Source organism: Thermobia domestica, chromosome 2 (assembly GCF_964235325.1).
Source record: "Thermobia domestica chromosome 2, izTheDome1.hap1.1, whole genome shotgun sequence".
Taxonomy (NCBI): Eukaryota; Metazoa; Arthropoda; class Insecta; order Zygentoma; family Lepismatidae; genus Thermobia; species Thermobia domestica.
In genome coordinates, this window is record NC_137455.1 from 387925959 (window position 1) to 387944698 (window position 18740).

Sequence of the window (18740 nt, forward strand, 5' to 3'; positions counted from 1 at the left end):
TCCGATACAAACCGCCTATATTCCATGTTTATACAGGTACACGGTGTTATAATAATAATTAGTTATAATAGTAGTAGTAGTATCATTGATAATTATATTGTCTATGTAGGATACTTGAAGATAGTAGTACTTGCAACTACACAAAGGACTTAGCTCGAATTGGCTCGACTCGACTGGAAACTTGATCCGAATTCGAGTCGAGTTGGGGGAAATTTTTCGAGCCGAGATCTCGAGTCGAACTCAAAGATGTCTGCTTCGAGTCGAGTCGAGTTTTAAAGAAAACTCGCTCGAACTCGCTCGTGCTCATTCCTATTGTATGCATGACGGGCATATAGAGTTCTTTCGAGGGGGATAATAAACCATAAACATAATATATTTAAAAAATACTTAGTTTCACGGTTTTCTTCCCAAGGGGGAAAGGGATGGTAGGTATTCAGCATTTCTTATAAGTACCTTATTTGAAATATGTAAAACAGTAACAAGTGGACAATACAATATGCACATATCTTCTTATCTTCAGTTTTAATTGCTGATTTCAATTGCAATTAACAATTACAATTAACAATTACAAGTTTCAATTGTCAATTGCAATTAACAATTGAATGTTTCAATTGCACCCTTTGCAATTGACAATTAACAATTAAAAGTTTCAATTGCCTGGTGACCAATTAACAATTAACAATTGACGAAAATTTAATTGCAAATTTTATGATTGATTCAATTGCAATTGAAATTAATTGTCAATTACAAATTGAAATCAATTGCAATTGAAATCAATTGCAATTGATTTTCAGAGCAATTACTTTCAATTGATTGATCAATTGCAATTGATTTCAATTGATTTTGCCCAACACTGTTCCAGGTAGAAGTTGTGATATAATTCTCTTTTTCTTAATCTGAAAAAGAATTAGCGGACCGAAACGTTCTTTGGTTGTTGGTGGATTTTCACGTTGTCCCGTTCCTATTATTATTGTATGTCCATGTTGAATAGGGCGATCAGTGAATATTTATTTTGCCAATGGCCGTAGACTAAATGAATCGACCGTGTTTCCTCTAAATTAAATATAGTACTGTGCTGAGTTATTTCAACACTGCTATGCTATTCGACATTTTTTCCTCCTACAGTAATAATTTTTTCTTCATTATTTCTACAATTGCAAAGTAACATATTTCACTTATCTTTTCAGCTCTCAAATTCTTTTTAGAGTAATACTAGCTGAACCTGCGCTCTCTACACAGCGCATCATTCACATATGAGCATGAATCTTCTTGTCATTCCTCATAACATGTACATGTCCCTTTAATAATAATAATAGATCCTCCAAAGGTACCACCATAAAGGGGAGATTTTTTCGATTATTTTTTTCAATGTCTCACATTGTTTGCAAAATTTGAGCCTACTTTCGGTTGGAATTTCTAATTCATGTATGACTAGTGTTTTCTTTCTTATTGCATGCTGTATGTAATAAGCAAATACATTATACACACAAATTAATTATAATGTCAGCGATATATGGTGTTCATTGAGCAAAACACTTCAGAAAATAAAAATTGAACTTAGAGTGGAGAAAAGGTTATCCATCGTTTTTCATTATCATTTGGCCATGAAACAAACACCTGAGAGGTATGCAACCTCCGTATATAATTATGTGATGTTGGAATGTATAGTGCGTAGGATATGATACTCTAGTTTTTTTTTTCTAATTTCAACAATTCTAGTGTACCGCTAAAAATGTAATAAAGAAATAATTCCATGTTCTTTTTAAAATATTCAATTAGAACTGGACAATCTACATACAATTTGCAATCGATCGGTGAAAACGTCTTTTTTCTAGAGCCTGTAGCTTTCGAGATCTCATTGTCGAAAGGATTGGCCACAAACGTATAAACGTCCACAAGGTTATAGTTTAAAAGAATTTCAAAGATGGCAACACAATTCATTGGCATTGATTTTGAAAAAGGCTTATTAAAATACAAAGACTTTGAACAATAATTTAAAAAGCATTAACTTTATGAAAAAGGTCTGTTTAAGGTTGGTGTAAAGGGACAAGTTTTGCCAATAGATGTCACTACAGTCTTCGTATCTCTCTCATGTATTTTTTACGTTTCACGAAAATTTACAATTTCTATTACAAATTTCAACTTAGTGACTTCACATTTTTGGAGAAGGAAGTTCATAAAATATCGAAGGCAACAATCCGTGCCGATTTCTTATTTAGAATTTTCTTCATTGTTGAAAGTTATATTGTTAAAGGTTTGGATATCCCTTTCAACAATTAAGACATTTCAACAATGAAGAAAATTCTAAATAAAAAAATCGGCACGGATTGTTGTCTTCGATAGGTTATCGAGTTCCTTCTCTAAGAATTTGAAATCTCTAGGTTAAAATTTGTAAGAGAAATCGTGAAAGGTAAAAATTACATGAGAGAGATACGAAGATTGTAGTGACATCTATCGGCAAAACTTGTCCTTTAAACTAACCTCTTTTTTTTTTTTTAAGTAAACATACTTTAAAAATATTTCTCTCGCTTAAACGTGAAATCACAAAGAACCGTATACCAAAAGTTTGAAATCCAAAGTTATAGGTTGGAGCTCAGGCGCTTTAGTTGCTATTGTAGCATTTTAATAGATAGATTGTTATCAAGTAAAAATAACTATTGCAGACAACTAAGCAAAATGTATAGTTGTGTATCAAATAAATCAGTGATAGTTTCCTCATCATTTTGTAAAATTACATCCTTAAGATTAGATACTTTGTTTTTTTAATTACATATTTATTGTAACCTCAATTCTTAAATTGTTTTACTTGTAAAACAAAAAGTACTTTGAGTGTTGCCTCGTATTATAAACATCTGTCAGGTTTGTTTTCGTATTGACACACAATTTATAATTAAGTATTAACCCTGTCCTTACAATTGGATAAAGGTCTTTTCTTCATATCTCTATACCGCTGAGACTTAGTCATCAGATGAACGGACAGTGAACTTTAGCTCCAGGAACATTTCCTTCGAAAACCACATGATTCATTGTCAGCTGCCTTGTTTAATTTGCTTTTAACTTTTCTCTCTCTCTCTCTCTCTCTCTCTCTCTCTCTCTCTCTCTCTCTCTCTCTCTCTGTCTCTGTCTCTCTTGTTTTCTTTTTTCCTTATCCTTGACCGTGTCTTCAAATGGCTTGTTGAGAAGTCTTAAGTCGGTCAGTTGATCACATCGCACGAAGGAAGATGCATTTGATATGGCTCTCGCTTCTACAAATACCGTAATTAGGTTTAATACTTTTTATGTGCGATTTTAATCGACAAAATAATAAATTATAAGTTGTTGCCAAAGATCTTTTTGAATCTCAGGCAAACTAAGAAAACTTAGACGTTAAATTATTATCTATAGCTCCCAATGTAATTAAGTACGAAGGTAATTAACGCCTCCTTTTGTAGTAAAATAAAGTGTTGAAATGATACAGGTGTACTCTTATAGAATGAATAGCTGTTGAGATATTGGGGAGTATTCGGGCAAACTTTGTCTTTTCAGGGAAGCGCGATTTCCTGTCGTTACCGTGGTTGATGGAACAACTATTATATCTAATGTCATGATTCATATTTTTCTTCATTTCACAGAAATGGGTGAAACTTTCTTTTTTTTTTCTATTTTGTCTATTAACTGATTTATTGTCAGTACCGTTTTCCAAAAATCACTTTCTGTCTTTCACAGTAGTAGTCACGATAAGCTAGGTTGCCATGCTACAAGAATCTTGTAGCTGTCATTAAAAAAAATCTTGCAACCCTACAACATTTCTGCATGTAAACACAGTCTTGAAAGGGACATGCAACAATGTTTTTCATCTTGCAAGAAGTGAAACCATGTGCAACTTTCTGGGTTGTCTTGCTTGCTATCTGCTATTCCCCTCCCGCTGACATAAAGAAAAAACAGTTTCGCCGCTTCCGAAACAACGGAATCTTTTGGACAGGGAGGGGAAGCGCGCCAAAATAAACGTTTTTAATGAGAAGGTTCACTGTTTGTCCACTAGAGTGCAGTGCTGCATGGGTGGAGGTATCTTTCTTGCTTTCAGAAAGTTGTAATGTGTAAACAGTAAATAGAAAGATCGGGTTACAAGTTTTTTTTAATGAGAGCTGCAAGATTCTTGCAGTATGGCAGCATAAGGATAAGATCGCGAAAAGGGAAATTTCTTGACATTTTTCCATCTAGACTCGCTGTGAAATTACAACGACATTCTTTTATATTGTTTAGTACATTACTTAGAAATTCTCTTAACAAAGGATCCAGTGATGAGCTGTTGCAGACAATACGTATAGTCATGTTAAAGACTGGATCTCGGTAATTTTGTCAATTTCTGAATTCTTTTATCAGTATGAGTACAGTCTTAAATAAATTACAAAACGTAACGTATAAGTTACAAAAATGTGCTTAATATCAGTGGCGCTTGAAGAAAATTTTGTAGGGGGTGGCATCTCCGTGGTTGCTATATTATGTCTTGTATTGCTGGTACTTAATATACGTGGTTTGCTATATTACGTATACATTTTCGTGAGCCAGGGTGCCCGGGCCCCACCCTGACCACCTTTTCGGGCGCCCATGCGTAGTATTCATTCTTTAGTTTACGGAATCAAATTATAGATAGAATGTGTGGTTCCCTTCGTTCGTCAAATATTTTGATCGGCCCTTTTCTTTAGCTTTCCTTCGAGGGAATTATGCCATAGAGGCAAGATGGTAAAAGTAACAAAATGTGATTTTGTTGTACGTCCTTATGTAACACAGAGGTTATAAAGATTGAGATTTACTATTAAAGTCTATGCGAATTACTAGCCATATTATCCGAAGTGCTGTGTTCGCTACAAGTGGTAGTTATGAGGCTACGAGGCAGCCCTAAAGTGAAATTCGTGTATCCGAACTAGTTTATGATCATGTAATTCATGTCCATTGCTTTATTCAGATATTAAGGAATATTCAGTACATAAGGCGGTTTAGAAATGAATGCTATGGGCCTATATCCCTTACCTTCTCATTCACTCCCTTTCGTTCGAGATTGAGCGAAGGAATTAGACTTATTAGTTTTAAGAATGCTTTTCGTGTTGGTTTCACCACTTGCTAAAAATAACTATGTTCTCCTTTCAGCCGCTCTTGTCTTAGATGGGATCTTTGTATGAGAATTCACTCGAACTTCATGGTATTTTGTCAATTCAAAACCAGAACCCAGCGACTATTTGCTATCATGCTTAGAAGCAGTTTTACAAAATTCATGGATGCGTGTATCATTTTAATCTTCATGTCCTCGCTGCTGGCTTATATTGCCCTCATAAAGGAGAAAAAATAAAAAAGCTTTAAAATAATGTAACATTTAAACTGACTGTCAAACTCCTACACTCGCCCACGAAGGATGAACCCAGCTGTCTACTAAATTTATTCTGTAACGCTATTCTTAAGCTTGGGTGGATGACAAAATAGTTGACTGATTAAATGAAGTCAATAACTCGGTAGCAGGTGAATTAGTTTATTACAATTTTGTAACTCCTCCAGAAAATGTTGAAAAATTGTTTTAGACGATATCCCACTTCTGCTGCTCAATGCGCAAAGAGAAGAGCTGTTTGTACATATCGTGTAGGTGTGGATAAACTTTTCCTGGACGATATATCTCATGAGGAAAGTTACCACTACATAAAACGAGCACCTTCCAACTTCTTTCTGTATAATCAATCAGATGTGTTTCAGCAAGAGAGCAGATGGCAGTTTCCCTTTTTAATGCTAACAGTTGTATTGAATACCAGTCGAAAGAAATACGTAACGGTGGAAAAGCAATGAAATAATTATTTTAATTTACTTTATTTATTTTTTATTTATTGGTGCAGATAGTGACTGATCGTGGCCAATTCAGGACATAACTCGCAAGTAGACGGGCGTTAGCAACCTGTTCGCATCCAGCCAAATATGGCTCCGCTGTCGACCGTGTGACGTCATAAGCAAGGCCGCCTTCCAACTCGTTTTCGAACCGTTATTTTTCCCTGTGAGATAGTGGCTGCCACTCCTCTGCAACAGCATCAGCATCACCTCTCCACCGGTGGACGAACTGAAACCACTTCGTTTCCTGATGCTTTCTCTGATTGGAAACTATTTCTTTCTAAATGAGACACCCACTGTTCCCAACAAATGCAGAGTCACCAGGTGAAGTGGCCGCCTATAATGCTCACCTACAAAATATGGCTCGGACAGCAGGAGTTAGTAAAAAGGTGATTAAGGGAAAATACGAAGTCATCTCGTTTGTATCACACTCCAGTGGATGTTGATAAGAATCGCTCTGTTTTTAATTACCATTCAGTGTTACGTACACTAATACTAATACATTTAAATTATACAATACTCCACCAACCAGAGACTGTATTGGCTCTTTCGTAGAATATCAACAGCACACTAATAGCTATGGAGTTAATTAGCATTTTTAGATTTACCAAGTTTATATTTACTACTTCGTACCATTTTATGTTTTAACGAAATTGCACCTGTCACTGTTCAGTAAACAGAAAAAGGCCATGAAGATGTTAAATTCCGTAAAGGTCTTCCTACCGTACCCATGGTTATCTTATTTTTGTAAATAACTTTATAGCAAGAAACAGGAGTGTGGTTTTGAAAATAGGATTTTAATCGTAATAAAATTAATGAAATGGAAACCTTTCATGTTTACTAAAAGTTGAGTGGTTTCAAACATATCATAAACTGCGCATACAAATTTCCGACCTTACAAAAGACACAAAATTGTTATTTGCTTTGTGTACTACTGTTTTGTACATTTATCTTACTTAAACTTTCGTTGTGTATTGCCTTTAAGTTATTCACGAAAATTCAAAAAGTGAATAATTATTCCAGTGAGTGCCTATAGTAAGGCAAGTACAGAGCAATTCGTTAGGAGAATTCCAAGTATAAATAATATACACATATTAACGTGACCCTTATTTCTGTACTTGCGAAGTTTTTGTCAAGTTTCATCCACCCTAAAGTGGTTCCATATCATACCAAAGTAACCCATCGGAAAATTAGCTCAATTGAATATTAAAAAATAGTACCCCAAGCGACCTCAGGTTCAAAATGCAAAATGAGGCAAAGGTTCCGTATATGCTTAGAATGGCGAGAGGGAGTATCATCATATTTTCGATAGGGGTAATGAGGTAGAACTGCATCTATTACTGCATAGTACCATCATGGTGACCGTCTTGAAGTGCGCCATCTTGGATTCAGGTCCAAAATTTTTCATAGGAAGGAATCACGTAATACGTTTTTGAGTGCTTTTTCACCACAAACATAAGTGTTACTTTATTTCTATCTTTAACAATTACTATCTTCATAATATGTTTATTAACGTTGTCACAATTGCCTTTCCAAACTTATGTACGGACCTTTGTCTCACATTATGTATTGTAAATGTATTGAAGACTTGAGGGTCGATTGTGACACTATTCAATATTAGTAAATTTAACTATTTTTTTTTCGTCATGTTTTACTTTGGGCTAATATAGAACCATTTTAAGGGGGGTGAGACTAAAATGAATCCGGAAGTCAAAAAATAAGGACCATCCTAATATAGCCTTTGGCGTAGATTAGTGTTCGATTCACGTGATTGTGGTTCGGATTCCACGTTACGCTGTAAGTCCACGTCTCATACAAATTCGCTGCTAAAAGGGACGCTAAACTAAGCTAAAATCAAATTAAATATATGTATGTAGATATAACTTACATAATAATATCTATTTTGAAGCTCCTCTTTTATATCTGATCATTTTTCGTCCAAATGGCAGGCCAGATGACACACCGTAACTGAGTGATATTTGTGAGTGCATCGACGACATACATTATTTCTGGTTTTCTAGACTAGAGTTTGCTGTCTCTTAATGCATGAGATTCCCAACTGGTTCATGAACGATCCTAGGTCAGCACCCAAAAATCTGGTAATCATCGGGTATAGAGATCGTCTGAGCCCTAACTGGTCGGATACAAGGAGTGATAACAGATATATTGTGCAATCTACCTTAATTAATTTCGAGATTTATTTACTTATTTATTGGAACTCGTTATGCAAATAAATATCAGAGATGAAGCCGGAATAGTCAAATAAAGGAAGATCAAAGTATTTGTGCATATTTTATTCAATGTAGCATCTAATTAAAACCGCTATCAACATCCCCTGGGCTTTATATCACAAAAAGCAAAATTAATCCTTATTACAAAATAGTGGATTAATAGTTACTGTTATTGATTGATTGTAGAATGAAAGTTATGCACGTATTTATTGTGAAGGGATAATTTGGAGTAAATTATTGCATAATAAAAGAAAATTTGAAAGTATTGTTACTTATTTTAATGAAGTGCATACTAAGATGTAATCAATCGTAATTCGTATGTTTTCTTTTGCAGGTGTTACAAAACCTCGGTAAAGTAGATCGAACCGTTGACGATATCTTCGAAGAGCACCTGCAGAACTTCACAAGACAACAGAATGCAGCCAACAGATTGCAAAAAGAATTTAATAATTACATTAGGTGTATAAGAGGTTAGTTTAAACCATTTATTGAGTATATAAATTCACACCCACAGACGCTCAACAACATAAGTAGAATTAGTTAAGATAAACTATTCAGATTTATTTTACTTTCTAGTGTTTACAGGAGCCAAAATCCACGTAGAATAGTTACAATGAATGTATTCATATTATTTTACGTTGATTTGTTCCTATATCTATGTAAAGAATGACTGAAGCAGTAGCTTTGCTTGTAGTGTAGTACGTATGAGTTTTTCCAGTCATAGATGTTAACTTAATTTTTTCACTATAGCGAGTCACTAGCAGAATGCTTGTTCTTCGTATGGGGAGAATACGTTTAATTTTGTACATAAGTACTAATGAGGGCTGAATTTGGGTTTAAACGGCATCGGAATTGGCATTGTTCATCTCAGCGACCTCAAAAACTAGTATCGGTCATTTTCGATCATTTGTATATATATATATATATATATATATATAATATATCTTCCTCCCTTTCCCATAAGTTGCCACCTTCAAAATGCAATGATAAAAACCATCGCAGGTCCGAACCTCATCTATGTTGAAAATTTGATCGAGATCAATTGGGTGATTTAAGAATTGTTAAGTTACAAATATAATCACTTTCAATTTTATCTATTAGATTAATTAAATTTTTAATACTGACGGACAGCGGCTGGAGTATTAGTATTTATTTATTTATTTATTTATTTATTTTTTTATTATTTTTTTTTTACAGAAATGATCGTTAACTTCCTAAAATTTTATCCAATAAAAAATATACACGTTCGCTCTTCGTTCTGGATTTTTTTTTTTTTAATAGATTTCCAGAGCTTATTTTAGATCTGACAACGATAGTTTTCCGTTTCAGCGAAGCACTAGCCACTTTATACGACTATTCATTTGTCTCCGAGAAATCCAAAAAAGATACTTAATCTACGTCATAGTTGAGTGATACTAGTAGAAAGTACATTTTTAATTATGAGAAAGTTAGTTTCAATAGGATTAACCTTTTACAATAGGAAGTTATGATCTTTTAGGCAATATTAGAAATTGCCAACCAAACTTAACTCACCTTAAGGAGTGCTCATCTGTTGATCGAAGATTTGACTGTTTCGAAGGCTTCTGTTTTTATCAAATCAAAGAATGTATCGAGGTACCTTGTGAAAAAGCACTACTCGGTTTCTCCTATGCACACAAAGCCTATTGTCAGGAGGTACAGCTGCAGTTTCATTGTTTACCATAACATTAAGAACGTAAACATTGTACATGTGTTCTCACACACACACACAAAAATCCTGTAACTTTAGAACTATGAAACAATATAAAATTTAAATAGAAAAATTGGAAGCATTAAAAAAAAAATGCATAATACATATGAGGCGTATAGTTTCTAAATCCGCCATCTCCAATTTTCAAAAAAAAAAAAAAAAAAAAAAAAAAAAAAAAGAGGTAAGTAGATTTACTGGTATTCCTTTCCATGCCCTACATGATTTTGAAATGTCGCCACCTCCACCCTCAATTACTGCTTTAAAGTTCAGGGTATTTTTCAAAAGCCGCCATCTCCACTCAGCAGTGTGTTTGTAAACCCGCCATCTCATTCTATTCTATGCTATGCTATGAATTGAAGATCGACGTTAATGAAAAAAAGTTGCAAGATGTTGTTCAACTCCTAACGAAACACTTCGGGGAGAACTGACGTGCTAATTCAAACTTAGCCATTTATGTTGATGCTGAAAAGAGATGCGTCAACAGAAGAAAGTATAGATGAGGATTAGGCTGAATGCCAGTGTTCCGAACATGATTTTGATGAGAACTATATCTGAAAACCGTGTAAAGATCACTTTCAATCCTTTTCTTGTTGGTAAAGGTGGCATTTATTCCGAAGTTCCCATCCTGTTAGGTCAGGTTAGGTTAGGTCCCAATAGGTTAGATTAGGTTAGTGAGGTGAGGTTAAGTTAACTTATGTTATGCTAGGAGACGACATTTCTAAACGGGCTGGGAACTTCAGAACTTGACCCGTAAATGTAGCTAACATACTATGATTAGAGCTTCATTTTTTTCCTTGTTTGTGCACATTATAATGTCACCCAACGAGTTAATATCGTTGTTTAGATTCAGTTTATCTCCATCTACTGTTCTGTTCTGAAATAGTTATCCGAAAGTATAATAGTAATGATTTGGAAGCAAATAAACCCCCCCCCAAAAAAAATAAATAAATAAATAAACTTAGGTACGTTTGTTTCAAAGTCCTCCATCTCCAAAAGTTGTTTACAAAATCCGCCATCTCCAAACTGCTTTCTGCAATAACCGAGAAATGGGATGAGAGAGATTTTTGTCATTTGGTAGTTATAATGAATGTCCAGAAAGCAGTAAATTATTTCTAAAAAGAAAATGTTATCTCACATAATCTCTGAGTTATCAGTTTTTCCTGTTTTTCTCGAAACCGTTTATGAAGGAGATGGCGGATTTAGAAAATATACGCCTCATATAATAATAAGATAATCAGGTTACACATCTACATACACTACCGCTCAAAAATTTTTTGAAAACCCCGGATTTTTGTAAACATCTACTGTGATCATATTAATTTGACAAGAGAACTTTACCACCCTGTGACAAAGGTACTCCTGCCTAAAACATAGAATTTAACAACAGTTGAATCGAAGTCTGAGAGGTACTGCAGATGATAAGTCAAATTATAATTTTTAAAACTAAAGCCAGAAAAGGACATCTTATATAGATATTACGCAGAATAAACAAAATTGTGGAAGGTGAGCCAACATATTTTATTTGGAAGGTGTAGACTTAGAGGATGAAAGCAGTGGCAGAAATTTTAAAGAAAAGATAGGTTTCCAAATTTTGTAGTTCTTTTAGCTTGTTGATATGCTGACGCTTAAAAGGCTAAAAATATACCATACTTTGAAAAGTGTTTACGACGGTCAATATACATCCTTTTCTGATCAACTGTTGCTCAGTGAATGCGTATATGTAATACCCGTTACTGTTTCAACGAGCAACAGTAGATCATATAAAACCATCGTAAACACTTTTCAAAGCATGGCATTTTCGGCGTCTTAAACGTTAGCATATCAACAAGCTATAACGAACTGCAAAATTTGAAAAACTACCTTTTCTTTAAAATTGTCTACACTTTCCAAACAAAACTATTATGTTGCCTCATCTTCTACAATTGTGTTTCTACTATCCAATCTCTGTCACATTGTCTTTTTTGGTTTCGGTTTTAAGAATTATAATTTGATATATCATCTGCAATACCTCTAATTGTCAATTTTTTTGCTATAGACAGAAGTATCTCTGATACACAGGAGCAAAGTTCTCATGCCAAAATTATATGGTCACAATAGATGCTTACAAAAACCCAGGATGTTCGAAAACTTTTGAGCGGTAGTGTATATTCTTGAGGATTTCCGTAGCTTATCTGGTCTCTTTGCCTACTTTGTTTGTTTGTTGTTGTCTGAGTTTGAATATATATATATATATATATATATATATATATATATTTTTTTTACATTTTTATTTTTTATTTGTTTATTTTTGCAATTTTGGTATTCAAACTTTACAGTGGTGCATAAAGAAAAATAATTTGCGTTTGATATCATGAGTACTGGACATTTTGAGGGACGCTAGTTTTTAATGTTTCATGTAAATTATTATATATATTGTTCCTTGATGATCCTAAAGAATATTAATTTTGGTTCCTATATGGTTCTAAAGGCTATTAATTTGTGTAAAACTGTTGCGGATTATCGGATGTCCCCCTCTTGCCGGGAGCAATTAGGTCATTTGTCCGTTCCGGTTAACTGTAGCAGCATAGGCAGCGCCACAATGGGTGCAGTGGGTGCAGCTGCATCCATATTAACTTCGATCTTCAGATTTCTTACAATAATGCTTTCTATTTTGTATATTTATTCTTTCCTATGTTTGGAAATAGTTTAGTGACTTCTTGTGTGTCATAGTGTTTTTCTATTTTTATAAGTAAAACATAGGAATTATTTTTAAGATCTTAAGGCTCAATAGTGCAGAGCGTTCTGGCAACAATGTTAGGATGTATTGTCCCTTCCCTGCTTGGACCCACATTACCAAATTCCTGGCGCCGCCTATGTGGAGCAGTGTTTGTGAAATCTCTCTCCTGAAAAAGATGTATTTTAGTTTGCGCCAGTTTTGTATCAAAGGAGCGATATATTGTGGATTGAGTAAACCATTACTGAGTTATTTGATAGTTGGTAACATAGACAGCTACATTGCTAATGCATGTCGACACTATCCTTCTTAATTTATTTTCCACACAATCTGATCTGTTTGATTTCATTCTAATCCCATTTATAATTGTTCAAAATGCTTTATGTAAATGTATTTTTTAATCCCATTCTGCTGAACCATTCCGAAGTGCCTGGCGCTGTCTCTGTGTTAAGAGACTTGTAACGTGAAAGGCTTAACAGCTTTACAGCCTACTAATGACACGCAAATCTTGTCACGGTTTCTAAATAAAATACTTTATGTAGGCTGACAAAATAAACTGATGTCACAATTGAAGACTTAAATATTGTTCACAGTTTTACTTTACGATAATAAATAGAACCATACAAAAATTTCTTGGTTCGATAGTGTTATATATTATTTATCGTTTAACAATAACATGTACGTAATATTTACATTTGCAGCACTATTGTTATAAGATGCAAAGTTGTCGATCAAGTTGTCGTTGTGGGTCTAAAGCAAATAAAATTTTGGCGAGCGACTCCTGCTCCACTCTTTGTGAGCATATTCAATCCTCATTGGATTCCATCGTCATTTATTAACCAGAATGTGCCAATGGGAAATTAACGCGGAATCGTTTTCGCACTTATTTATTTATCTAAGTATAAAACTTGCACTCAATAATTATTTATATTATCATAAATTCGTATATTTTGCATGCAATTGACGTTATTCGAAGTTCCTCTTGTAAAACTCCAAGTAGGAGTTCTAATCCTTGATTAAACAGAAGCTGTCGGTCATTCGGACATTGAACTCCATTCGGTCTATGGCAATTGTATGGTGGGTGAGATATGACTTCCCTATTGTAGTGTGCAGCTGTGTATGTGCAATGTGAGTAATGTTCAGCCTGGCACTATGACAATTATAGTAACTATCTGTGATTTCTTTTCTCTGAAATGTTAGGGTAAGGCAGTACTTTTCGGGGGGGGGGGGGGGCACGGTGGCTGAATGGTAAAACTCTGACCTCTGGTGCGAGAGATTCCAGGTTCGGTCCTAAGCCATCTGAATTTGTAGTTGACTTAGTTTTTGTAGGTTTCCTCCTACCTTCTTATTCCACCAGCTATTTCATAATCATTCATTCTCCTCACCTGTCTCGTCTCGTTTCGTCTACAGGCCATATGCTTTGGTCGTAAAATGGAAGGATTTCATTTTATTTAATTCCATTACTTTTTCTTTGTTATTGTTGCACCACTTATCCAGGGTCAGCACTGCCACTCGATTCTGGCTCCAAAACAATCGTTAGAATATGCCAAGAGTCAGGATTGAGTTTAAAAAGAAAGAAAGGGAGAATGAAATCTGTAAGTTTTACGTCCCACAATTATACCGGCTAGGATAAAGGAAACGGTGATGATGAGAAATGAATGAAATGGTGGAATGAACGAAGTGGGAGGAAAGGGGAGAACACCAAAAAAAACCAAACACGGTGTGGCGCGAGCTGGGATCGAACCAAGGACCCCATGCACCAGAGGTAAACGCTCTACCATTGAGTCACCGCGGGCGCAGAGAAAGAGAAAGAGATGCATTATCTGATATTCCACAGATTGTTGTTTACTGTATGGATCTCAATAGAAGATTCAAAACCTATTCTTCGTAACCCCATTAAAGGACTCACTGTGTGTACACTTAACAAACGAAAACAAAAAGAAAAAAAGCTAATTATTAAGTATTAATATATCATTTCTTAACAGAGGAATTTGAAAATCAATCAACAGTTGAAAGTTCGTTACGTCCATTCAGTCAGTCGATACAGCTAGTCGATCAGTCTGATCCACGATACGTTCGTCAGAGATGGTTTTCCTTAATTGAAGAACAGAAGCAAGTGATGAATGATATAGATATCCGTACAATCAATCATCTATTACATTGTGTTTCTCAGTTTTCAAGTGCACTCCTAAGGGCCACTTATTGATTGAAAAGCCAAGGCACAACTGGATTGTTTATTGGTGGATTGTTTTCTCTTCCGAGCAAGTGATAGTCTGTTTCTGTTACGAACATCTTCTGTATGTTGTTAGTTATCACATATTCGTAAGAATGCAGCTTTGACGATTTCTTTTCGCGAGGTTATAAAAAACGCATCGTAAATTTGGATTTAGTACTTTTCATTTGCAATTCCTGTTAAGCAGATAAGTTTGTCATATAGTATGTGATGCATGTGGAAGGCAAAAATTCTGTCTAAAAATAGTGATAAAAAGTGTTGTAGGTAGGATTTAGACCTGCAAAGTTTGTTCAATTGCTAAAGTAGTGCGATGAGTCACTTTGGCCTTTCTCCAAAGGATGTCGGTGTTCCGTCTAAGACTACCTTTGTAATAACCTCTTCAACTCATGCAATTAGCATTCTTGGGTCTTATTCTGTGGACACGATACACTATATATATGTCGCTTTCGTTTGTTAGTGCCTCTTTTCAGCCTGAAGGCTATATGAGACGTAAACCTATAATTTGAAATGAATTCTGAACCACCATAGTGGGTTTAAATTTTAATTCTCTTGCATCGAGAATAGATTCCGGGACCATGTGCGTGAAATTCGCACACGCTAGTCACTAAACAAGGGGGAGGGGTATTATTATATGTACAGTAATAAGAACGTTTGTACGATAACAATAAATAATTTATGCAGTTTGGTTCGGATTGTATGTCATTGCATGTATTTATCAACCGTTTTGAACACCTGTAAGTACTTTCTGAATATTCGATGTTGGTGAGCGGTTTTTATGTATCTTTATATTAGTATTTCATAAATGTGCTGTTTTTGTTGTATAACATATTTTAATCGCACATGGTATCGCACCTCCTTCCTTCTCAATTTATGCTAGCATATGTTGGCACAAAACTAATATCTACCTTGTAAATGGTTCTGATTTCCAATGACCTCCCTCATGTTACAACGGCCTCTATTAAAAGTGCTCCGTAAATTGTGCAGTTTTAATACAAATTTTTAGTTGCGAACTGGTTTAAATGGCTTGATCCGCGTCTACAATGTCAGCGACTCACTTTACGTCATTACCCCCTCTTCTGGGCACTCCTGCACTAGAGGTCTGCACGGGCTATACTCGGGCCTACAAAGCATATGTCACTTCGGGCCCGGGCCGGGGTCGAGCCATAAATTTTTAAATATACAGCCATATTTCTCGGGACATTTCGGGTCTAACTTTGTAAATATACTGTACAACGATATTTATTGGACGTTTGGACCGTTCATTTTGGAGAACTTTTAAAGCAGAACTGCATAATTAAACCTCTAATTGCTGTAGATAAAAATACAATTTTGAGATAATTATTAAGTTTCTGTAATTCGGCTTATTTCGGGCTCATTTGATTATCACACGAGCTCGGGCCGGGCCGGGTCGGGCTAAAAATTCCGGCCCGTGCAGACCTCTAATTCTTACACATTTATGCCTTTGCTCATACCTTTCACTAAAATGTGCTGCTTAAGTATATTTGCTATGTATTTGTATAATTCACGAATAAATAAACAGTGTGTTTCAATAAATTAAAGGCTGCCAGTTATTAGTGACAACGAATGGCATGAAAATTTGTTTTTGTCTATTTTCTCCAAAACTACACATGAGAATTTTGTCTCACGTGTGGATTTTTCTATCAGTTGATGTGTATGTCGTTCTTGGGCAGATAAACAAAAATTATAATGTAACAGTTTATCTCATTAACCGTATATGTGTATTGTCATCATCGTAATCGGAGTGGTTATTGCATAGCATTATGTTCACGTTAGAAAATTGTTTTGCTCAGTTTTCTCAAACTGTGGAGGAGGGTATTAGTTTGTTTAGCTTAAGAACTTCCTTTTCATTGTACGCTAAGAATATGGTAGCACTTTCCAATCTCTTAGTCTTGTTATAAATTAATACAGGGTGTCCCACTCGTAAGGTGCCCCGGGAAAAATAGGTCATGTACAAATTTTGTTTTATATCTTCTTTATAACACTTCGCCTGGGACCCCTTAGGAGTGAAACACCTTGTATATATTTCTATATCGATGCTTCTGCTGGTCATGGTATACTATTTCATCATATATGTACAATCTTGAAAAATAGAGTACATTTTATTTGTTAGATCGATTTATATTTAAATAGAATAGTAGGATCATATTTCCAATTGTAGTGTCGGAAATGTTAATTCATTCTTCATAAACTGAAAAAAAAACTTGTATTATTTACAGAAAAAAAAAACACTTCAAATACAAATAAATTTATAAGTGATAGCCCTATCTTTGAAAATCGGGGTTGACGAAAATGAAAGTTCTTAAATCTTCTTTTACTATGTTAATCGTAGTTATCAGTTAAGACAAGAACTAACAATCATTTCTCTAAATAGAGTGTATGATTGAAAAAAAAAATAATGTTTCAGGGTTCTTACAAATCTGCAAATCTGGGAAATCCTGGTAAAGTCAGCAAATACGAAATGATACAAGATAGTCAGGGAAATGTGAGCAAAATTGGTACTTAAACTAGAAATAAGGGAAAATTGGGGATTATGTATAAGAAAGATTTTATTTATTTGTTTTCTTTATTTGTTGAGATAAGCCGTCATTCAAACGCAGAAGTCCAATGAAGTAAATAAAACGAGTGTAGAAGAGGTAGTCTAAGTAGCGTTTCTTTTAGAGTTTAATGTTTTGTGCGATATAACTTTTTTTTTTTTTTAAACATTTAACGAATTTATAAGAAAATTATTACTGTAATAATTTTAAAATGATAAAAAGATAAACATAGGTATCCTTCCTATTGACCCGCTTAGCTATTACCAGTATTTTATATCATTTATCTCTGCTTTTTACATTTTAACATTTTCTACAATATAATGCTTTTATATTTAACAAAAATTTTTAAAAAATGAGTAAAAAGTGTAGGTTTGAAAGTTAGCATGGGCAGCTGTAATATCCCTTCTCCCAAATCTTTAGTATAGCATGCATACCTTCAAATACATGATATGCAAAAATAAAACATTCTTTCAGTATCCTATTTTTATGGAATTTGAGGGAAATTTAAATGTCTCATTAAAGTAATTAATTGAATTTATCTTTATTTACTAAATTTTCTTTGAATTTGTCTGAAGCAATGTCTTTAACCTTTTCTGAAAATCCTAATGTTACAGCTGCTTGTAGGGGAGAAGGGGGACCAATTTAAATTTAAAAAAAAAAAAAAATCCATGATATACATCAACACGTCTTATAAAGTTTACTCAATAGCTTAAATAGCAAGTCTTCGGTTAGTTTACGTGTTTGCTTATCTACTGTTATTAATCAAGTCTTTATTTAGTTCCTACAGGTATTCTTCATTAACTGACCTCTACCCATATTAAATCCCGTGGGTCAGGGAAATTGGTTAGCTGGCACCTAAAAATCAGGGAAAAGAGAGAAATTATTTTGTAAGAACCCTGCAGTTTAGACTTGAGCCATTGCTTTCAATTTAAAGAGAAATACATCTAACCATCGAAGGTATTCTCCCATTCATATGTTACATTTAATTCATGTACTTGTAAAACATATCTATCACATTGAGAATTAAGTTTTACTGATTTATTGTTGCAGCTGTACAAACTGCTAGTAAGACATTAATGGACTCAATAAATGAAATCTATGAAAGCAATTGGGTAGGCCGAGAGCTATTCTATGTGCAGGCACAGAACATCGAAATGTTGTGGCAGGACTTCAGTCACAAGATGGGCGACCAGGTGTTGATACCATTGAATACATACCAGAGTCAGTTCCCAGAAATGAGGGTAAGTCGTTCGTCTAAATGTTCCATCAGTGGATGTGAATATTGATTAATATCATTTTTCTTTCCAAACTTGTTGCAAAGGTCGTGCGAATATTGTTTATAATCAAAATACGTATTTGTGAACAATAAACTTAAAAGGAACTCACTTTTGCTCGTCCAATTTTTGTAAAATTTTCGCCGACAGCTGTCGAC

At 34.5% G+C, this 18740-nt stretch overlaps 1 protein-coding gene across 2 annotated transcripts in view; it reads left to right on the top strand.

The window, feature by feature from the left end:
• The window catches only part of Amph (amphiphysin), a 140926-nt gene that overhangs the window by 84342 nt on the left and 37844 nt on the right, over positions 1-18740 (top strand). For both annotated transcript variants that reach the window (XM_081749514.1, XM_081749515.1), the window contains exons 2-3: positions 8413-8548; positions 18359-18549. In XM_081749514.1, the coding sequence (XP_081605640.1) occupies positions 8413-8548; positions 18359-18549 (327 nt within the window). The remainder of the gene's footprint in view (positions 1-8412; positions 8549-18358; positions 18550-18740) is intronic.